Source organism: Pristiophorus japonicus, chromosome 26, assembly GCF_044704955.1.
Source record: "Pristiophorus japonicus isolate sPriJap1 chromosome 26, sPriJap1.hap1, whole genome shotgun sequence".
Lineage (NCBI taxonomy): Eukaryota > Metazoa > Chordata > Chondrichthyes > Pristiophoridae > Pristiophorus > Pristiophorus japonicus.
The window spans coordinates 6,618,246-6,641,767 of NC_092002.1; the positions used below are offsets into that span (position 1 = coordinate 6,618,246).

The 23,522-nt window shown below is 50.2% G+C and overlaps 1 protein-coding gene across 1 annotated transcript in view; it reads right to left on the bottom strand.

Annotated features, from left to right (window-relative positions):
* Positions 1–328: 328 nt before the first annotated feature.
* The window catches only part of ppp5c (protein phosphatase 5, catalytic subunit), a 58,617-nt gene continuing 35,423 nt past the window's right edge, over positions 329–23,522 (bottom strand). Inside the window, exons 6-13 of the mRNA XM_070867724.1 lie at positions 22,537–22,635; positions 20,901–21,006; positions 17,721–17,863; positions 14,551–14,638; positions 13,611–13,651; positions 9,865–10,043; positions 7,865–7,946; positions 329–5,253 (exon numbers count right to left, since the gene is read on the bottom strand). Coding sequence (XP_070723825.1) covers positions 5,191–5,253; positions 7,865–7,946; positions 9,865–10,043; positions 13,611–13,651; positions 14,551–14,638; positions 17,721–17,863; positions 20,901–21,006; positions 22,537–22,635 — 801 coding nt within the window. The 3' untranslated portion in view covers positions 329–5,190. The remainder of the gene's footprint in view (positions 5,254–7,864; positions 7,947–9,864; positions 10,044–13,610; positions 13,652–14,550; positions 14,639–17,720; positions 17,864–20,900; positions 21,007–22,536; positions 22,636–23,522) is intronic.

Below are 23,522 nucleotides of genomic sequence, written 5' to 3' on the forward strand. Positions count from 1 at the left end.
TGACCCCTGGTTCTGGACTTTCCCAACATCGGGAACATTCTACCTGCATCTAACCTGTCCAGTCCCGTCAGAATTTTGTACCTCCTCAAAAACGGCAGGGCCCGAATTTCGATCTTTGCCCTGTAGTGCCCACAAGCAGGCAAAAGGGGGTTTGCGCTCTGACCCACTGAACCTACCCATTGCCCAAGGTCGAACCAAACACAAGTTCCTTGCAATCTTTTATTTTATTCAACATATTGCTGCCTCCGGGCAAATACAGTCTCTAGGAAGTTGCAAGCCTTCAAACACCACAACGCAGTGTCATTAAATATAATTCAGAATTCTAACATTGGAATAAAATTTTATTTGTCGGTGACATTATGATGGCAAACACATACAATTATAAAACTCTTGTGCCTAAACGGAGCACCAGGTCGGCCAGTCTCCCTGTCTTTTCCCCCCCCCCTCCCCTCCACCCACTTTTTTTTGTTGCTTCAAACCAAACTGCGGGCAGGTTTGGAGGTTTGAATTCTACGGGACACACGGGGCTCTTGCCCGCAGATCAGACCTGGCCTTCGAACTAGGGAGTGCCGACGTCGCGGAAATACCAAGCCATCGAGGAGGGGGAAGGTTTTGGGGGGGGGGGGGGGGAGCAGAGAAACACAAGGAGAAATCCACCACTCACTGCATCAGGCCACTGCTTCATCACCGTTGGGAACAGGAGAAGCTGCGATTGGGGAAAAAAAACACAAAGTGCAGCCCCGGAGACGTGGAAAATTCCAGGAGGCAAATTGCCGCGACAATTTTTAAACCGCGCAGGACTTTCTCGAGGCCGTGAATAATTGTCACGTTTCTCCCTCCCCCCCCCCCTCCAAGTGTAGTCGGCCCCCTCTTGTGTTGAAGTCAATGGAACTCAGGCCTTCACTGACAGATCAGCTGTGTCCAGAGGGAATATTAACACTAGGTGGGATTAACGGGAGCATTTCGGTAAAGTTACGGGGGGGGGGGGGGGTGGATGAATGAAATTATGAGCGTTAACTGAAGACATTTTCACCTGGTTGATCAGTATCCATGATCTTTCCTCCTCTCTATGAACAAGCATACATCCTTACTCTATCCAAGATCAGTATGTACCCCACATGCTAGTTGTAGCCCGAGTGTGCTCCCAGTGCCTTATAGACTGGGGAGGAAGGAAATGTGATTCCTTACCGCATTGTCTCCGTCTCCATTAGTTTTAATAATAAAGCATTCATTAGATCAACCATGGTCTCATTGAATGGCGATCAGCCATGATCTTACTGAATGGTGGAGCAGGCGCGAGGGGCTGAATGGCCGACTCCTATTATTTGTCTCTGCCAAGTTTCAGGGGTAATCGTAAAGTCAGCAACACATCCCTCAGTCCCTGGCGGAGGCCGATCGCAGGTGGGGAACCGCCCCCCCCAGGTTGCACAGGAACATACGGCCTGCACCAACCACTCTACGATCGGCAGTCTCCTCCCTTCTCGCCCTCTCAATATTCGCCACTCCCTTCCGAGGAAGGCATTGACAGCAGCACTAGCAGCAGGGGGGCGAATGGGACTGAGTTACGCAACGAGTGTCAGTCGGCGCTTCACAATCGCGCGATGGGGTAAGGCAGTGCCTGCTCTGAATGCAAAGCTGCGAGGACCTGCAGGCGTACGTAAAATCAAGTAAACCTGCCTTTTTGCATAGCGCCTTTCACAGCCTTGGGGCGTCCCAAAAGTGCTTCTCGGGCGGTGAATTACTTCGCAGCGCGGTCACCCCGTTGGGCGTGCAAGCTAATTTGCGCAAAGCAAGATCCCAAAAATAACAACGGGGCGAATGACCAGTTAACGAGTGTGTTTTTTTTAAAATATAAAAAGTGCCGATAGTTTGGGGAATGAACGTTGGGCAGAACACCGCAAAAAACTCGCAAGCTCTCTGGACAGTTCCATGGTGTCTTGCGTGTTCACCTGAACAGGCAGGGACTTGGGTTTTAACATCTCATCCGGAAAGCTGGATGTCACGGGAAACGATTGCAACACGCAAGAAAAGCTGGAATGTAAAGCTAGCCTCTCTGTTCCAGTGGGGGGGGGGGGAAATTCTAGTTGCATTTACTTCAGCCACCTCAAAACTTTAACCGGGGGGGGGGCGTTCTGTCGCAGATTGAGAGAAGCCATTACGCGCAGGGGTGCCCTGTCGCTGAAAGAACGGCCTGCAGATTTTAATCGCAGAGAAGCCAAGAGGCAGGTTTGTAGCATCAGAGGGGCAGGCTGATTTCCCCTGCCTTTACAGGGGTGTGAGGCCGCCTACTGCAGTGGAGAAGGTGGGGGGGGGGGAAAAAAGAGAAGATAGAAAGCATTCCCAAGATAATAATGGATGGACCCCAACCAGAATCAGAGACTCCCCTACACCCTCCCCCCGCTCCCCCCCCCCTCCACCCCCAATTGCCTCCTCTGAGAAACTTGGGTCTCTAAGGGCGGCGACGGGATAGAAACGATAAATCAAACTGAACAGGGTAGATGAAGGATGTTTCCCCCCCCCCCTGGGCTGGGGAGTCTAGAACCAGGGGTCAGACAGTCTTAGGATAAGGGGTCGGCCATTTAGGACTGAGATGAGGAGAAATTTCTTCACTCAGAGGGTGGTGAACCTTTGGAATTCTCTACTCCAGTGGGGATATTCCAAGACAGATCGATAGATTTTTGGGCACTAAAGGAATCGAGGGATATGGGGATCGGGCGGGAAAGTGGAGTTGAGGTCGAAGATCAGCCGTGATCTCATTGAATGGCGGAGCAGGCTCGAGGGGCCGACTCCTGCTCCTATTTCTGATGAACTTCAAACTAAAGTGCATAAAGAAGTTAAGGGGGCACGGCCAAATGAACAGAGGGCAAATGTAGGACTGGTATTGGTAAGTTGTTCATGCACAGTGGCCAGCACCTGGAATGGAGACGGGGGCGGAGGCCAGCGGTTGGAGAAACAGCTGGATGTTGGGGGCGGGGAAATCGTGACTCCTTTCTGCATGGGTGAGCCCGGGCAGGCCCAATGGCCGCCTTACTCCCCAGTGTGGATCTTGCGACCCGCGAACCCGAAACATTAACCCCACCTCAACGCGGGGAAGTACAGCAGCGTTTCGGATGCGATATTTGGTAGGGGAGGGAGGGAGGGTGCCGTGTGACGGCCGGCTGTAAGTGCGTCGGCCAGTAAGGTGCTGGGCCTTTACAGGACCAGCACGGCTCCAGGTCGGACCCCTGGCCTGTGCTGTGGCAGCTGATGGTCGCCGGGGGAAGTGGGACCTGAACGGAGGCCCTCACCGGAGAGGGTCCCGTAGGGGCGCGGTGCGGCGTGACACCGGGTACCAGTGGAACCCTGCGGCCTGCACCTTCTGCCAGGGCTCACGCTCCACTTTAAACCCACTGATTTTGTCACGTTACATCCCCGAGTGCGTGCGCTTGGCTCCCACGGATGCTGGGAGCTAAAAAAAAAAAATCTAATTCGTGCTGAACTGGAGATTCAGAGGAAATGTCACGAGATCGGCACGCGCGACGGACTGAAGCAAATTGTGGAGGGAGGATCCATCACTGTGGGCCGAGGAAGAACCAGTGAGAATCCATCACCGCAGATGATGGAAAAACAGCACTGCACCCTTTACATGCCCCCCCATCTACCCTCTTGGGTGGATGCGAAAGATCCTGTAGCACAAGCAGTGGCGTTCCCACCCCCCCGCTGCCCGGGGCATTTTTCCCAACCAGCATTCCTCCAAACAGTTTTTAACTGATCATTTATCGCATCGCTGTTTGGGGAAGTTTGCTGTGCGTAAATCAGCGGCTCTGCATTACAGCAGTGAACAACACCTTAAAAAAAAAAAGTACTGCATTGGCCGTGAAGCGCTTCGAGGTCCCGAGGTGGTGAATGGCGCTATAGTAAATCGAAGTCTTTCTCAGATGGCCAGGCTCACGAGCGTCAAATAAACAATGCAACTTTCAGCTGCACAGCTCTGGAGCTGCACCGATGAGGGCGCAGTAATGCACGCTTTCTCTCAAAGAGTCTCTTCTATTTCCCCCCACCTCCCAACAAAAAAAACCCAGCAGTTGACTGCAGTTTGTCACTAGATAAAACATTCCAGCTGTCACCGTTCATTAATCCAGCTCTTGGGCTTTGCACACACGCACAGACACACGCACGCACACACACTTGACTTGACTGGAACGGACGTGCCCAGGATTTTTTTGTTTTAAGTTTTGCCGGCTGGTCGTGCGTGGAGAGCTCGGGATCCAAAAGCCGCGGTTGCCGTTCATTTGCGGCACGTGGCAAGCTGCCGGCGCCGACGGATTCGGATCCGCGGGAGTCGCCCACCGAGCGGGCAGCAGCGCCAAAGAAATAAGCCCAACGCTGCCGCCCCGCCCGGGACCCACGAATTTCGCGACAGCACAAACCGGCGAGCGTGGAAACAAAGGAAGCAGGCGGGAAAGCGATCGGCCGAGGGTTGCACTGACGGGGTTCGGAGGGGGCGGGGGAAAGATAGTTTGGATGGCCCCGGGGCTGAAAGGGAGTTAGAACCAGAGTCTGGGGTCAGAACTTACTTTGTGCCGACAAGTGTCTTTGCTTGTGTAAAACGAGGGTGCGTCACGATTAACCGTACGTTCTATTATATTTCCGTTGTCATTTGTTCATGGAACGCTGGGGGTCAGGTTTTAGTGGGGGGGGGGAAATGGAAGAGGACAATCAAGGGGGCAGGGGAGTTAAACAATCTCACATGCTTGATCAACCAGACAATCGGTGGACCAACTTTGCTCCTGCTTGGGGCAGAGAACAATCACTGCGCTGGTTAAGAGTGGAAGGGGCGGTAGACAAGAGAGAGACTGCAGCAGGTAGGGAAATTAAATTAATTTATTCTGCAGTGTCTATAACGGAGGTGGATATCACAGAATATGATCTCTAACCGTGCTCGCGAGGGCACGCGTGTACATCGTGGCGCGCACGCGAGACAGCGCGCACGCTTGAGCAACAGAGAGATTTACACTCTACGCACTCGGTGGGGAGGGAACCCTGCACTTCACGGAGCACCACTCAGCGAGGGACGTGGTACTGGGAAGGCGGGAGACTTGGTTCAGAGATGGCGGAGCTAGTGAGGAAGATTAAATTAAACCCTGACGCCACCCCCCCCCCCCCCCACTGTTGTGGGAGAGGGTTACTGTCCAGACCAGATGCTCGATGTTACATCATCCCCATCTGCAGTAGTGAGTTCGCGTACGCCATCGGTTTAACATTCGGGTGAGGCTGGAAGAGAAAAACGCAGGAGTTACACGGGTTAAAAAAAAAACCTTCCCAACATCGTCCGTACCCCCCTCCCCCCCCCCCCCGCAAATGTCATCGGCGGTCCCTCGAATGAGGATGACTTGCTTCCACACCAAAAGGGATGGGTTCACTGATGTTTCAATGGAGGGCCCGATGTTCCAGTCCTGAACTCCAGGGGGTGGAAGATTAAAATAATCCACCCAGCCACCACATGGGCTTGACCGAGCTCGGCCTTTATCCAGTGGCAAGGGTTAACCAGGACGACTGGAGACCAGCTCTGCTGCACGGACCCAGTGCGCGCACATATCGTAGTGTGGGCTGGGCCCGTGCTGCCCCTGGGCTCTTCTGGGCCCCGTACCTTCATTTGCCGCACCTCTGCCACGATCTCTCACCACTCCTCAAATGTACCGGCCTAAACGAACACCATCTCTCTTTCTCACGTACTCTCGCTGTTGAAATCAAGACCCCCTCGCACCTTCCTCCACTTAACTCAAGCTCACAGAAGGTTCACTCGGTTGATTCCAGAGATGAAGGGGTTGTCTTATGAAGAAAGGTTGAGCAGACTGGGCCAGTACTCATTGGAGTTTAGAAGAATGAGAGGCAATCTTATCGAAATACATAAGATTCTGAGGGGGCTTGACAGGGTAGATGCAGAGAGGAGGTTTCCCCTCGTGGGGGAATCTAGAACTAGGGGGCATAGTTTCAGAATAAGTGGTTACCCATTTAAGACGGAGATGAGGAGGAATTTCTTCTCTCAGAGGGGGGTGAATCTGTGGAATTCTCTGCCCCAGAGAGCTGTGGGGGCTGGGTCATTGAATATATTTAAGGTGGAGATCGACAGATTTTTGAACGATAAGGGAGTCAAGGGATATGGGGAGCGGGCAGGGAGGTGGAGTTGAGGTCAAGATCAGATCAGCCAATGATCTTATTGAATGGCAGAGCAGGCTCCAGGGACCAAATGGCCGACTCCTGCTCCTATTTCTTATGTAACTCATCTTTTCCCAGTAGTTGAAATTGTGCAACTTGTCATCTCCGTCAGTGTTCCCATCCTCAGACATGCTCTTAAAACCCAAGATCGGTGTCGCTTAATCACTGCTTCGCAATCGACCGCCTCTCCTGCCTCTTGGTTCTGTACTATGTCCTTGGCCCACCACCTCATCCTCTCCAACAAAACCCGCGCCCATCCTCCCACTCCCCTCCCCGCCAGGTCTCAACCTCACTCCCGGTCACCCCCACATTATAAAGGGATTTTCCCCCCTGCCCCATAATATAAGAAATAGGAGCAGGAGTAGGCCATACGGCCCCTCGAACCTGCTCCGCCATTCAATAAGATCTTGGCTGATCATCGACCTCAACTCCACTTTCCTGCCCGATCTCCATATCACTTGATTCACCGAGACTCCAAAAACCTATTGATCTCAGCCTTGAATATATTCAGCAACTGAGCCTCCACAGCACTCTGGGCAGAAAATTCCAAAGATTCACAACCCTTCGAGTGAAGAAATTCCTCCTCGTCCCAGTCTTAAATGGCCGACCCATTATCCCAAGACTGTGACCCCTGGTTCGAGACTCTCCAGCCCGGGGGAGAAACAACCTGAGCATCTAACCAGTCAATCCCCCTCAGAATCTTATGTTTCGATGACAGCACATCTCATGCTTCTAAATTCCAGAGAGTATGGGCCCCATTCTACACAATCTCTCCTCATAGGACAACCCTCTCATCCCAGGAATCAATCTAGTGAACCTCCGTTAACTGCCTCGAAGGCAAATATATCATAGAAACATAGAAAATAGGTGCAGGAGTCGGCCATTCCGCCCTTTGAGCCTGCACCGCCATTCAATAAGATCATGGCTGATCATTCACCTCAGTACCCCTTTCCTGCTTTCTCTCCATATCTCTTGATCCCTTTAGCCGTAAGGGCCATATCGAACTCCCTCTTGAATATATCCAATGAACTGGCATCAACAACTCTCTGCAGTAGGGAGTGCCACAGGTTAATAACTCTCTGAGTGAAGAAGTTTCTCCTCATCTCAGTCCTAAATGGCTTACCCCTTATCCTTAGACTATGTCCCCTGGTTCTGGACTTCCCCAACATCGGGAACATTCTTCCTGCATCTAACCTGTCCAGTCCCGTCAGAATTTTATATGTTTCTATGAGATCCCCTCTCATCCTTCTAAACTCCAGTGAATACAGGCCCAGTCGATCCAGTCTCTCCTCATATGTCAGTCCTGCCATCCCGGGAATCAGTCTGGTGAACCTTCGCTGCACTCCCTCAATAGCAAGAATAGATGAGATGACCAAAACTGTGCACAGTACTCCAGGTGTGGTCTCACCAAAGCCTTGTATAATTGTAGCAAGACTTCCTTACTCTTGTGCTCCAACCCCCTTGCAATAAACGGCAACATGCCATTTGCCTTCCTAACTGCTTGCTGTACCCGCATGCTAACTTTGTCTTTCTTCTACGAGGACATCTGCAAAAGCCCCGCTGTAAAACAAGACTCCTTTTCCCCACCTCACGTTAGAATCTCCCAAGCCTCCCCCCCCCCACCCACCCCAGCTCATTTTAGACACCATTTCCAAACCGAACTCACCACAGTTTTAAACTGATGAAAGATGGGCTTCAGGTCAGAACCCTTGAGGTGAATGTAAGCCCCTTGGTTTCCCATCTGATCACTGCAACAGAAAGAGCGTTCATTAAGTAAATAGACGACGTCAGACACAGGCAATTATGATGCACGGGGAGTGGCACCATTCGTGCCAATGGCTTAGCACGATACTAAATCACACAGGGTTTTTTTGTTGTCTGTCAGGGGATTAAAACATTAACAATTATTCATTCACGGGATTGTGGGTGTCGCCATTTATTGCCCGTCCCTATTTGCCCTCGAGAAGGTGGTGGTGAGCCACCTTCTTGAATGGGTGGTTTGCTGGGCCATTTCAGAGCCCAATTGAGAGTCAACCACATTGTTCGCATGCCCGACACGAGACTCCCAAAGCAAGCGCTCCACTCGGAACTCCTTCACGGCAAACGAGCCAAAGGTGGGCAGAGGAAACGTTACAGGGACACCCTCAAAGCCTCCCTGATAAAGTGCGACATCTCCACCGACACCTGGGAGTCCCTGGCCAAAGACCAGTCCGCCCTAAGTGGAGGAAGTGCATCCGGGAGGGCGCTGAGCACCTCGAGTCTCGTCGCCGAGAGCATGCAGAAACCAAGCGCAGGCAGCGGAAAGAGCGGCAAACCAGTCCCACCCTCCCTTTCCCTCAACCACTGTCTGTCCCGTCTGTGACAGGGACTGGGGTTCTTGTATTGGACTGTTCAGCCACCCAAGGACTCATTTTTACAGTGGAAGCAAGTCTTCCTCGATTCCGAATGACTGCCTATGATGATGATGTGGGTCTGGAGTCACATATCGGTCAGACCGGGTAAGGGCGGCAGATTTCCTACTCTAAAAGGACAATCTGGTCGTTACATGGTCACCATTACTGACACGAGCTTTTTATTCCAGATTTATTCAATTAACTGAATTTAAATTCCTCAGCTGCCGTGGTGGGATTTGAACTCTGGCCTCGGGATCATTAGTCCCGGCCTCTGGATTACTGGTCCGGTAACATAATCAATATGACACCGTACTCCTAAATACATGACACGGAGGGAAGGAGGAAGAGTTTAGTCACACTGTTCCGCCCATCCTGAGTGTGGGGCAGGCTTGATGGGCTGACTGCTCTTTCCCTGCCCCGTATGTTTGCATCGACCCTTGATGAGCCGTGGCTCAGTGGGCAGCACTCTCTCTCGCCTGAGTCAGAAGATTGTGGGTCCAAGTCCCACACCAGGGACTTGAGCACAAAAATCTAGACTGACACTCCCAGTGCAGTGCTGAGGGAGCGCTGCACTGCCGGAGAGGCAATGCTGAGGGAGCGCCGCACTGTCGGAGAGGCAATGCTGAGGGAGCGCCGCACTGTCGGAGAGGCAATGCTGAGGGAGCGCCGCACTGTCGGAGAGGCAATGCTGAGGGAGCGCCGCACTGTCGGAGAGGCAATGCTGAGGGAGCGCCGCACTGTCGGAGAGGCAATGCTGAGGGAGCGCCGCACTGTCGGAGAGGCAATGCTGAGGGAGCGCCGCACTGTCGGAGAGGCAGTGCTGAGGGAGCGCCGCACTGTCGGAGAGGCAATGCTGAGGGAGCGCCGCACTGTCGGAGAGGCAATGCTGAGGGAGCGCCGCACTGTCGGAGGTGCCGTCTGTTGGTCGAGACGTTAATCCGAGGCCCCGTCTGCTCTCAGGTGAACGCAAAAGATCCCGCGGCACTATTTCGAAGAGCAGGGGAATTCTCCCCGGTGTCCTGGGGCCAATATTTATCCCTCAATCAACAGATGATCCGGGTCATTATCACACCGTTGTTTATGGGAGCTTGCTGTGTGCAAGTTGGCTGCCGCGTTTCCCACAATACAACAGCGACTACACTTTATAAAAAGGTACTTCATTGGCTGTAAAGCGCTTCGAGACATCCAGTGTGGTCGTGGAAGACGCTATATAAATGCAAGTCTGCCTGTCTGCTGTAAGTAAAGAGTGGCTGGAACAGCACAGAATACTCACCAGTAGTTTGGTGCCGAGAACACAGTGATGCACTTGCCGTTGTGCGTCGTCTCATAGCCTTCTGGCTTCACCTCGTGACTCCGGATTATATAGTCCAGTTGGTTCTCTTCTAGGAAGCGGCTGGTGACATCCGGCCCGAATTGGCAGCTGACGCCGCGCTTGCTGACCGATCTCCCGTTCTGGAAAAGGCAACGGAGACGGGACATGGTCACTCAGGAGCACTGGGCAAGACTCACCAGGAAACAACCGCCACCAATGACAGGCGACCGAGACCGCACCGCGGGTCTGGGCTATAAATGGAGCTGGAGCGCCGGGCCCTGGAACACCGTGGGCGGAGGGGCGGCGTATGAGGGTACGGGGCCCGGAAGAGCCAAGGGCCCAGGGGCAGCACGGGCCCAGCCCACACTGTGCGATATGTGCGCACTGGGCCCGTGCAGCAGAGCAGGTCTCCCATCGTCCTGGTTAACCCTTGCCACTGGACCAAGACCTCGCTCTGTCAAGCTCCGTGTGGTGGCTGATGTGCAACGGCCACCCCACGTTAAAAAAAATCCACCCACAGGCACCTTCCACCCCCTCAATTGGAGTTCAGGACCTGGAACATCGGGTCCTTCATTGAAACATCTGTGAACTCTTGTGGAAGCAAGTCATCCTCGTTTCAGGGACCGCCTTTGATGACTGAGACCGCACCTGGAGTATTGTATACAGTTTTGGTCTCCTTACCTAAGGAAGGATGTACAGTACTTGCCATTGAGGGAGTGCAGCGAAGGTTCACCAGACTGATTCCTGGGATGGGGGGGTGGGGGGGGATTGTCGTACGAGGTTGAGATTGAGATTGAGTAGACTAGGCTGATATTCTCTAGAGTTTCAAAGAATGAGAGGTGATTTCTTTGAAACATAGAAAATTCTTACAGGGCTTGACAGGGTAGATGCAGGGAGGATGTTTCCCCCGGGCTGGGGAGTCTAGAACCAGGGGTCACACAGTCTCAGAATAAGGGGTCGGTCATTTAGGACTGAGATGAGGAGGAATTTCTTCACTCAGAGGGTGGTGAATCTTTGGAATTCTCTGCCCCAGAGGGTTGTGGAGGCTCAGTCGTTGAGTGTATTCAAGGCTGAGATCGATAGATGTTTGAATATTAGGGGAATCACGGGATATGGGGAGAGTGCAGGCAAGTGGAGTTGAGGTCGAAGATCAGCCAGGATCTCACTGAATGGGCTCGAGGGGCCGAATGGTCTACTCCTGCTCCTAATTCTTATGTTCTGATGGGGCGGGGAGGAAAATCCGTTTGTAAAGTTCTTGGTGCCAGGGTTTAAGAGTATTTCGACAGAGCAGATCTGATGGCCAATTGGGCAAACGCATTGGTGTGGTAATGAGCCCCACAGATCAGAAGGTCCTGGTGTGACCCCCACACCACGGTTGGCGATCTCAGATTGGTTGGAGATTGGGGGGGTGCCGCAATGCATCTCGGGGGGGGGGGGGGGGTTTCCTGGGCTCGGGAGGAATGGTGGGGAACACTACCCAGTGGAAAGGTAAGGCACGTTCACCAAGCCAAGGACACGGCTGGGCCTGGCCACAAATCTCCTGTGACCCACCTGCCTGCCAACAATCACTGTCAAGACCACAGGTGCCCAAAGCCTTTGTCTTCATGGACAGATGTAGACCGCACCCTGGGGCCTCGGGAAAGCACGATTTTGAAAATCATGCTCTCATTAAGCCTGTAGATATCTCGGGTTGCTGATACGAACAGATCTGGGACACCCTGGAGAGATGCATGTTACATAGAAAATAGGTGCAGGAGTAGGCCATTCGGCCCTTCTAGCCTGCACTGCCATTCAATGAGTTCATGGCTGAACATTCAACTTCAGTACCCCATTCCTGCTTTCTCGCCATACCCCTTGATCCCCCTAGTAGTAAGGACCTCATCTAACTCCTTTTTGAATATAATATAATAGAAACATAGAAAATAGGTGTAGGAGTAGGCCATTCGGCATCCTGGGGAGTTGACGATGAACAGTCGAACTTCTTTGTATCTGGGAGTAACAGGCTTCCCAAGATAAACGGGGTGGCTTTGAAGTGTCGAGAAAGTACGGCATAGCTCGTCTTCTGATGTGAAAAGTGCTTGTGCAAAGAAATATACGACAGTAATGATGTCAGTCAGGAATGATTAAACTGTAACTTCAGGGGCTAGGGTGATAAATATGGGTAAGAGGTATCCATTAACTACAAGAACACAAGAAATAGGTGCAGGGGTAGGCCATACGGCCCCTCGAGCGTGCTCCGCCATTTAATACGATCATGGTTGATCCAATCATGGACTTGGGTCCACTTCCCTGCCTGCTCCCCATAACCCCTTATCGGTTAAGAAACTGTCTATTTCTGTCTTAAATTTATTCAATGTCCCAGCTTCCACAGCTCTCTGAGGCAGCGAATTCCACAGATTTACAACCCTCAGAGAGAAGAAATTTCTCCTCATCTCTGTTTTAAATGGGCGACCCCTTATTCTAAGATTATGCTCCCTAGTTCTAGTCTCCCCCATCAGTGGAAAAATCCTCTCTGCATCCACCTTGTCAAGCCCCCTCATAATCTCATATGTTTCGATAAGATCACCTCTCATTCTTCTGAATTCAAATGAGTAGAAGCCCAACCTACTCAACCTTTCCTCATAAGTCAATCCCTTCCGGAATCAACCGAGTGAACCTTCTCTGAACTGCCTCCAAGGGAAGTATATCCTTTCGTAAATATGGAAACCAAAACTGCACGCAGTATTCCAGTTGTGGCCTCACCTTTACCCTGTATAGCTGCAGCAAGACTTCCTTGCTTTTATACTCCCTCCCCTTTGCAATTGCTACATCTTTGAAGGTCAGGGTTTAACAACCGTTATCTTACTATACTACAGTTAATGGATACCTCATACCCATGTTTATTACTGTTACATCAGGAAGTCTTGCTTAAGGGAAGCAGCTTTGGAGCAAATAACCAAGTGTTTACATGGGATAGACGGTTTTCAAAGGATTTGGGAATAGATACGTCATGCAGTCTTAGCTAGGTGATGTAACTTCGATGTGAGCAAAATAGGAACTTGGTTTTCAGCATTTCCTCGGAGGGCTCAAAAGATAGAGACCGAAAAGCCGGCCTGTACAGTTAGGCTGATCACCTGTAACGTGCATCACTAAAGTCTGTTTTGCACACTACACCACGACATATCTCGTGCTCACTTGCAAACCAGGGAAGGAAGGAGGCTGAATGCCAACATTCTGATTTAGGACTTATCCATGAGGCAACATCCTTTCCAAATGTCCAGGACCAGTCCAGTTACAGATTTAAAGTAGTTGGTGGAAGGATGAGAGGGCAGATGAGGAAATATATTTTCACCCAGAGGGTGGTGGGGGTCTGGAACTGACTGCCTGAAAGGGTGGTAGAGGCAGAAACCCTCACCGCATTTAAAAAGTACTTAGATGTGCACTTGAAGAGCTGTAACCTACAGGGCTACGGACCGAGAGCTGGGAGGTGGGTGTGGGCTGGGGAGCTCTTTTTCGACCGACACGGATATGATGGGCCGAATGGCCTCCTTCTGTGTCGTAATTTTCTATGATTCAAACAGACAAACGATAAAAGCGCATCATGAAGTTCGATGGGCTTCGATTAACCAAGGCTTTGGGGGCCCTCGGTCTCCAGTTTGGACAATGGTGGTCTAGGCTTACTGGTTGCCGAGGGCAGAGCACAGCAAGTCCTGGTTTTAGTCTCTTACCTGAGGCTGTGGATCCGACCAGAGCAAGTCGCACATTGGACCTGTTGCAAAAACAAAGTAAATGAGGAGAACATTTAAAAAAAAACATGTAGAGGCACACAGTAACTCAGGAAGAGAGACAATCACGAAGCCCAATACTGGACACAGCGAGACACCGAGAGCACGAGAAATAGGAGCAGGAGTCGGCCATTCGGCCCCTCGAGCCTGCTCTGCCATTCAATAAGATTATGGCTGATCTTCGACCTCAACTCCACTTTCCTGTCCTATCCCCATATCCCTTGACTCCCATAATAACTGGTGAGACAGGAGGAGAGGAAAGATGATAAGTGGGAGGGGATGAGGAAAAACAGGGGAGGGGGGGGGGGAGAAAGAGAGAAAAAAAACTAGTCAGTTAATTGCTTCTTTGTATGGCCAAAAAAAACTTCTGCTGGGTTATGAGAAACAAGAAAGCCCCTTCATTTGGAACCTAGAAATCCGTGCGGCTGGTAGAGAGATAAATTCAACTTGAGTCAGTGAAATGGGTTTCGCATGAGCGTATAAACAAACGCACGTTCTGTTCACATACGAACAGGCAAAGACTAGCTGATCCATCTAGCCCGTCCCATACAATTGCAATACCTTGTGTATCGCAACATATACACTCCACCCCACCCCAAACCATGTACTGCAGGGTTTAAATCTGCCTCAAACCAGTAACGTTAAAGATGTATGCATCTACACGTCATCCCTCTTGAAGTGTAAAGATAAATATTTATAGCTTTAAAAATGTCAGCCTCAAGAAACATTTTTTTTTTTTAAAAACACTGATCTAATTCATGAGGTGTCAGGGATTCCCGTTATATTCCCACCCCAGCTAGACCCGACTGGTCAGTCATGCACGCCTCGGCCAGATAACTTGCTCAAGTGTCTAGACAGGGAGCAGCAGGGTGGGATTCCATACCCGAGTCAGGAGGCTGTCTGTTCCGCTCTATCTTCTTGATGTCATCGAGGGTTATGCCATCTTCGCTGAAGAGTCCTCCGTGCATAATCTATATGGTGAATTAATTTTAAAAATCGATCAGAATGTGCTCAAATCCTGCATCACCCGGATGCCAACCCCTACCTTACCACCACCAACTTACTGGTCGAGTCACTAAGTAGCACTTGTTGTCTCTAGACTCTACTATTCCAACGCTCTCCTGGCCGGCCTCCCACCTTCCACCCTCCATAAGCTTCAGCGCATCAAAACTCGGCTGCCCCGTGTCCTAACGCACACCAAGTCCCGCTCACCCATCACCCCCGCACTCACCGACCTATATTGCCACCCGGATTGGAAACTTCTGCATTTTAAAATGCTCGTCGTCATGTTCAAATCCCTCCATGACCTCGCCCCCTCCCTATTTCTAACCTCCTCCAGCTCCACAACCCTCTGAGATATCAGCGTTCCTCCAATTCTGGCCCCTTGTGCATCCCCAATTTCCTTTCCCCGCCCCCATCCCATCATTAGTGGCCGTGCCTTCAGCTGCCTGGGCCTTAAGCTTTGAAATTCCTTCATTAAACTTCCTTTACGACACTCCTGAAAACCTACCTTTGGCCAAGCTTTTGGGCATAAGCACATAAGAAATAGGAGCAGGAGTAGGCCATTTGACCCCTCGAGCCTGCTCCGCCATTTAATAAGATCATGGCTGATCTGATCATGGACTCAGCTCCACTTCCCTGCCCACTCCCCATAATTCTTTATTCCCTTATCAAAAGTCTATCCATCTCCGCCATAAATATATTCAATGACCCAGCCTCCACAGCTCTCTGGGGCAGAAAATTCCACAGATTTACAACCCTCGGAAGAAATTCCTCCTCATCTCAGTTTTAAATGGACGACCCCTTATTCTGAGACTCTGTCCCCTAGTTTTAGTTTCCCCTATGAATGGAAATATCCTCTCTGCATCCACCTAGTCGAGCCCCCTCATTATCTTGTACCTTTCGATAAGATCACCTCTCATTCTTCTGAAGTCCAATAAGTATAGGCCCAACCTCCTCAAACTTTCATCTCTGGAATCAACCTAGTGAACCTTCTCTGAACAGCCTCCAAAGCAAGTATATCCTTCCTTAAATACGAAGACCAAAACTGTATGCAGTACTCTAGGTGTGGCCTCACCAATACCCTGTACAGTTGCAGCAGGACTTCTCTGCTTTTATACTCCATCCCCTTTGCAATAAAGACCAACATTCCATTGGCCTTCCTGATTACTTGCTGTACCTGCATACTAACTTTTTGTATTTCATGCACAAGGACCCCCAGGTCCCTTTGTACTCTAGCACTGTGCAATTTTTCTCCATTTAAATTATAATTTGCTTTTCTATTTTCTGCCCAAGTGGATAACCTCACATTTTCCCACATTATACTCCATGTGCCAAATTTTTGCCCACTCACTTAGCCTGTCTATCCTTTTGCAGATTTTTTGTGACCTCCTCACAATTTTCTTTTCCCACCCATCTTTGTACCATCAACAAACTTGGCTACATTACACTCGGTTCCTTCATCCAAGTCATTAATATAGACAGTAAATAGTTGAGGCCCCAGCACCGATCCCTGCAGCACCCCACTAGTTATTGTTTACCCATTTATCCCAATTCTCTGTTTTGTTAGTTCGCCAATCCTCTATGATAATCCATTCATATATTACCCCCAACCCCGTGAACTTTTATCTTGTGCAGTAGCCTTTAATGTGGCACCTTATCGAATGCTTTCTGGAAATCCAAATACACCACATCCACAGGCTCCCCCCTTAACCACCCTGCTTGTTAAATCCTCAAAGAACTCCAGCAAATCTATCAAACATGATTTCCCTTTCTTAAAGCATGCTGACTCGGTTTGATTGAATTATGCTTTTCCAAATGTCCTGCTACTGCTTCCTTAATAATGGACTCCAGCATTTTCCCAACGACAGAGATTAGGCTAACTGGGCTATAGTTTCCTGCTTTCTGTCTGCCTCCTTTTTTAAAAAATAAAAACAGGGGTGTTACATTTGTCCTAATATCTCCTTGCGGCAAATTTTGTTGGATAACATTCCTTGGGAGTTTTTTTTTTAAAATTACATTAAAGGCGCTATATAAATGCAAGTTGTTGACAGAGAGAGATCAGGAAGACGCAGTCTATACCAAGTTGGCTGAATTAAGCCCGGGCAGCAGGGTTCTGTCCAGTGAGCCCTGCAAACATGCTCAGGGTCTGGCTCAGCTGTGATGTCACCTTGCTCCCTGTAGTTGAAAAGCCTGATCTGGCCCACAGTCCAAATTCACACATGAACAGGCACTTGGGTGTGGTACCAAAGGGCGGCCAATACCTGCAGAACTGCACCACAACACCTTCGGGGTGAGACAGCGTGAAAAGAAAATCCCACCAGGCAAGAAATATAATATTTTTGCCCCAGAGCAATATCTAAGCGGACACTCCCGGTGCAGTGCTGAGGGAGCGCCGCACTGCCGGAGGTGCCGTCGTTCGGATGAGACGATAAACCGAGGCCCCGTCTGCCCTCTCGGGTGAACGGAAAAGATCCTACGCACTATTTTGAAGAGCAGAGGAGTTCTCCCCGGTGTCCTGAGCCAATAATTATCCCTCAATCAACATCACAAAAAAAAAAATTGTGGTCATTATCACATTGCTGTTTGTGGGAGCTTGCTGTGCGCAAATTGGCTGCATTGCAGCAGTGGCTACAATGCAGAAGTACTTAATTGGCTATTAATGACGCTATATAAATCACATCTTAAACCGAGGCCCCGTCTGCCCGCTCAGATGGACGTAAAAGATCCCACGGCACTATTTTGAAGAAGAGCAGGGGAGCTTCTCCCTGGTGCCAATATTTATCCCTCAACCAACAGATTATCTGGTCATGTATCTCATTGCTGCTTGTGGGAGCTTGCTGTCTATATTTCCTACATTACCACAGTGGCTACACTTTCAAACAAAGAGAGCACTTCATTGGCTGCAAAGCGCTTTGGGGCGTCCTGAGCTTATGAAAAGCGCTATATATATATATGCAATTCTTTAACTCGGTGGCTCTCTGAACCTTTCTGGAAAGTCACGAAACCAGCAGACGGTAGTGTAGCAGGATAGAGAGATCAAGGCTTGCTCACCAATACTTTACTGTTGATGCATTGAGCCAGGGGCAACCACTGGAACACCTCACTGAAAAGCTCAAACATCTGCGACGTGTATTTGGCCTTCACCTCGCCCTCAAAGCCGTACATTTGGTTCATGTTGTCCGTTTCGTGGTTACCTGCAACGGCCAAGAGCAAAAACCTCGCCGTTAACCGCGGGGCGCCACCGTTTGGCCGCAAACCCGACGTGCACCGTACTTTCCAAACGCCTTTTCAAGTGGCCACGCTGCTTCTGGGGAGGGGGCGGGGCGCGGAGAAACCAGACAGGCAGGAATCCTGCAGCTCCGGAATGCTACCCAGTAACCCCTGCTGACCCCTAACCTCTTGGGGTCGGCTGCAATCTCTCCCATGGGCAATCAGCCTGCAGATAAGTCTTGGTCTAGTCTTTCAGGCAATAAACGGCTGCCTGGGCAAGGAACCCAGGGGAGTGGGGTACCTGTGGTAACGATACCGCGGGGTGAGGAAGGGAGACGGGAGAAAACTTGGGCCGTGGAGTGGGAGGGGGGGGGGGAAGAGAAAAAGACACGCAAAATGAAAGAGATCAGATTTCCTCTGTCCAGTGGATGCTCTTTTGCTGTCGCTCACTCACTTTCTATCCAATTTATTCTTCATCTTTCTTTTGCGCCCTCTATTCCTTTTATTGCTCTCTTTCCCACTTTCACTCACTTTTGTGCCATTCTTGCCTTTCTCTGCCGGCGGTAGCCTGCCCAGTGGAATTATATTCCGTTACGTTACATCACACTTGTCACCAGTGAGGTGCGGTGCCGTGATGAATTTATTGCTGCAAAATGCTTTCAACTTCAAACACAGTGCACCTTAAGATTGATCCGGTATTCAGCACTCTCGCCCGAGCTAGGTTGTGGATTCAAGCCCCACTCCAGAGACTTGGAGCACATAATGCAAGCCGACTCTCCCCGTGCGGTACTGAGAGAGGTTCCATCTACTGGATGGGACTCTGATCCGAGGCGCCATCTCCTCTCTCGGGTGGACGTAATATATCCCGTGGCACTGTTTCGAAGAAGCGCAGTGGAGTTTCCCGGGTGTCCTGGCCAACGTTTAGCCCGCATCATACATCACTAACATTTATATTTATAGCATTGCTGCTTGTGGGACACAAAATGGCTGCGGTGTTTCTTTACATCACAACAGTGAATGCGAATTAAAAGTATTTAATTGGCTGTAAAGTGCTTTGGGGTTTTTGGAGGTTATGAAAGGCTCACATTAAATACAAATACTGCTTCATGTAGCCACTTATCTGGTTCCCAATGAAAAGGATGAGCTAAGACATGCTGAGGTGGTTTCATTTGCTTTAACACCTACTCTCTAGGCTATATGGCAAGCTGCAAAGGGGCGTTTAGATTGCTAGTCTCCTCTTGGCCATTGTTCAGTCACTGCTCCCCTCCCATCATCTTAAATTCTCTCCTACAACCATGTACCGCCTCCGACAGGATGAGACATGAAGCAGAGGCCCCGTCTGCCCTCTCAGGTGGACGTAAAAGATCTCATGGCACTATTTTGAAGAGCAGGGGAGTTATCCCCTGGGGCCAATATTTATCCCTCAATCAGCAGAACAAAAAAAACCCATAGTACCGGGTCATTAGCACAGTGATATTCGTGGGAGCTTGCTGTGCACAAATTGGCTGCCGCGTTTCCCACATTACAGCAATGGCTACACTTCAAAAGAGTACTTAATTGGCTGTAAAGTGCTTTGAAATGTTCGGTGGTCGTGAAAGGCGCTATAGAAATGCAAGTCTTCTACTTTGCCTTCCTTTTGACTCTTTTCTCCCCACCACTCCCCAAAATATGTTTCCTCTCCTCCTTCTCAGTGTCTACTTTCTGCCTCAAATGATCAGCGTCTGGAGGGGTGAACACAAACTAACTTAAACTAAAATAGAAGTGCCAACATTTGAATTCACTTTGCTCATCATCTTGCCCCCATTCTCATTTCGAGCTACTCCCTTCTATTTGCACTTACTTTGGCAATCTAACCTCTCCCGCTTTCATTTAACTCTTATTCCTGCCTCTTTCCTGGCTGGAAGGTCCATCTTTGAAGTGGGAACTGATTTATAAAGCATTTTTATGCATCAAAACCCCTGCCCTATCACACGTGCTTGGGGGAGGGGGGAGAGGGAATATTTGTTTCCGGCACTTCACGGCACGCAGTCACAGCACGGTGTGCCTCATTTACACCAAACCTCTGGCTAGATGGGACATTTTTTCCGGGGCAGGTGGGGGGTTCAGGGAGCAGGGGGTGAAAGGGAAACTGACTGGGTTAATATGGACCCCTTCCTCAGAACCAGAAAGGACACCCATTTGAGGAACATAAGAAATAGGAGCAGGAGTAGGCCATACGGCCCCGCGAGCCTGCTCCGCCATTCAATACGACCATGGCTGATCCGATCCTGGACTCGGCTCCACTTCCCTGCCCGCCCCCTTATTGCCTTATCGGTTAAGAAACTGCCGATCTCTTGGGGATCAAGGGGTACGGAGAGAAAGCAGGAAAGGGGTACTGAAGGAATGATCAGCCATGATCTTATGAATGGCGGTGCAGGCTCGAAGGGCCGAACGGCCTATTCCTGCGCCTATTTTCTATGTTTCTATGTCTTAAATTTATTCAATGTCCCAGTTTCCACAGCTCTCTGAAGCAGTGAATTTCACAGATTTACAACCCTCAGAAGAAATTCCTCCTCATCTCAGTTTTAAATGGGCGGCCCCTTATTCTAAGATTATGCCCCCTAGTTCTAGTCTCCCCCATCAGTGGAAACATCCTCTCTGCATCCACCTTGTCAAGCCCCCTCATAATCTTATACGTCTCGATAAGATCACCTCTCATTCTTCTGAATTCCAATGAGTAGAGGCCCAACCTACTCAACCTTTCCTCATAAGTCAAACCCCCTCATCCCCGGAATCAACCGAGTGAACCATCTCTGAACTGCCTCAGAGGGACAGGATACACCTTAAACAAAAACAGACGATCTGGTCATTTATTTTGTTGCTGTTTGTGGGAGCTTACTGTGCACAAATTGGCTGCCGCGTTTCCCTACATTACAACAGTGACTACACGTCAAAAGGCGGTAAAGGGTTTTGGGTCATCCTGAAAGCACAAATGGCTTCGCAGGAACGCAAGTTCTTACAAAAGGGGAAAAGACAGCTTACCTCGGAGAACGTGGAAGTGGTTTGGGTGGAGCAGCTTGAATCCAAACAGGACTAGTATAACCTCCACGGAGAAAGACCCCCGGTCTACAAAATCGCCATTAAATAACTGAGCAACATGTGGATTAAGGAGCGTGGACTGGGTTTGCAGTGAACAAGACCTCAAGCGGGGATTTGGCTCCCGCGTTACGCGAAGGGATGTGGGTGAGCAGCATTGAAATATCTCGCTTGGTTTGGTGGATATACACAGCCGCATCCCCACCCTCCACAATTTCTGTTCCAGTCCTACCTCTGGAGAAATAGAATTTGAGGGGTCACAAGCAATGTTTGTCCTAATTCTTTTGGGGGGGGGGGGGGGAAAGGGGCGGTCCCTTTAGCGGGCTGCGCAGCCCATTCAAACCTTCGCGCATGAAGAAGGAAAATTACCGGGAACGGTAGCGCACTGGTTATATTACTGGACTCGTAATCCCGAGGCCTGGACTAATGCTCCAGAGACCCGAGTTCAAATCTCACCACGGCAGCTCGGGGAATTTAAATTCAGTTAATTAAATAAATCGGGAATAAAAAGCTCACGCCAGTAACGCTGACCGTGTAGCTATTAGGTTGTTGTAAAAACCCATTGGGTTCACTTAGGGAAGGAAATCTGCCGCCCTTACCCGGTCTGGCCGAGACGTGACTGCAGACACACAGCAATGAGCGCTCTGAAATGAGCGCTCCAGCTACGAAGTACAGCGAGACTGCAGCGGTTCAAGGGGGCGGCTCACCACCACCTTCCCGAGGGCAATTAGGGATGGTCAATAAACGGCCTTGCCAGCGACGCCCACATCCCGCGAATGAAGAATAATAATTTTTTTTTTTTAAATCAGGATTCCCGCTCCATTTACTGATCCCTGGCAGAAAGGGAGCTTATGTGGACGGTGGGCGCGAAAGGATCGGGCTGTGATGCTACCCACAGCCGAATAGTCTGTTGACGAGTGGTCAGTTGGACAAGGTGCCAGATTGCTGGCACTTACGGAACAGGACAGCGAAGAATCGGCGCTGGCGGAGAAAACTATCGAGAAGCAGCAAATAAAATGAGATAGGAGGGGGCCATCGTGCAGTGGACACTGGCTTCTCAGCAGTAATATCACCGGCAAGCCAAGCACGCGACACATTGTCGCCCATTAACTCGCACGACCGTGGAATATGCACGCTTCTGACGTTTATCTGCACTCAGAGGTAAGGCAGGAGGGTATTAGGTTCAAGTCCCACTCCGGGACTTGAGAGTACAGATCCCGTACTGACACTTCAGTGCAGTACTGAGGGACTGCTGCAGCGTTGGAGGTGCCGTCCTTTGGAGGAGGAGACGTTAAAATGAGGTCACGTCTGCTTGTTCAGATTTATAGAAGTGTGAGGAAGTGCCGCAGGTTAAATCAGACCCGTCTGGCTGCTCGGGTGGGCATAAAAGATCCTGCGGCATTTGACAAAAGAAGGAGTGGGGATGGCTCCCAGTGTCCTGGCCAACATTTATTCCTAAATCGACATCATTAATACAGACTAATTGGTCAGTTATCTCACTTTTTTCCCCATCTCTCTCCACCCACCACACCCCCCCCCCCCCCCTCACTGGACCAGGGCTGCCCCAACGTGAAAAGGATACATAAGGATTAGATTCTGAAGGTAAGCCATTGAGTTCAAATATATTCAGCAGGTCGTAGTACTGTCCGTGAATGTCTCCGCAAATGGTGATGGACTCTTTCTGGAAGAGAAACAGGCAGCCGTGTGCAAACGGGTAACAGACGCGCAAATGCAACCAACAGACAAAACACTGCCCCTCACAAAAGAAAATAATGTGGGAGTCTCTGATGTCTCGAGGAGTTTGCACAGCGAGGATCGGAGCTCAATGGTCATCGAGCTGAAACATTAATTGTCGCGCTCTCTCTCTCCACAGATGCTGCCTGACCTGCTGAGTGCTTCCTGAGCATTCTCTCTTTCTAAACCAGGAGGGTCTGTGGTTCAACTCCCAGTCTGTGCTGAGCAGGGTGGCAGAAGGGAGGGTCCTAACTGGCTTCAGCGTGTGTTGTCTGGGAAGGTCAACACATGTCCCTCACTCCAGCGCGGTACTGAGGGAGCGCCGCACTGTCGGAGGTGCCGTCTTCCGGATGGGACGTTAAACCGAGGCCCAGTCTGCCCCCTCAGGTGGACGCAAGAGATCCCACGGCCACTATTTCGAAGAAGAGCAGGGGAGTTATCCCCGGTGTCCTGGTCAATATTTATCCCTCAATTCACAAAAAAATGATTATTTGATCATTATCACGTTGCTGTTAGTGGAAGCTTGCAGTGCACAAAATTCGCTGCAGCGTTTCCCACATTACAACAGTGACTACACTCCAAAAATAATTCATTTGGCCGTAAAGCGCTTTGAGACGTCCGGTGGTTGTGAAAAGCGCTATATAAATGCAAGTCTTTCTTTTTATTTAAGGACAGGGAACAAAAGCAGGTACAGCAAGTGATCAGGAAGGCCAATGGAATCTTGGCCTTTGGGGATGGAGTATAGAAGCAGGGAAGTCTTGCTACAGCTATACAGGGTATTGGTGAGGCCACACCTGGAATACTGCGTGCAGTTTTGGTTTCCATATTTACAAA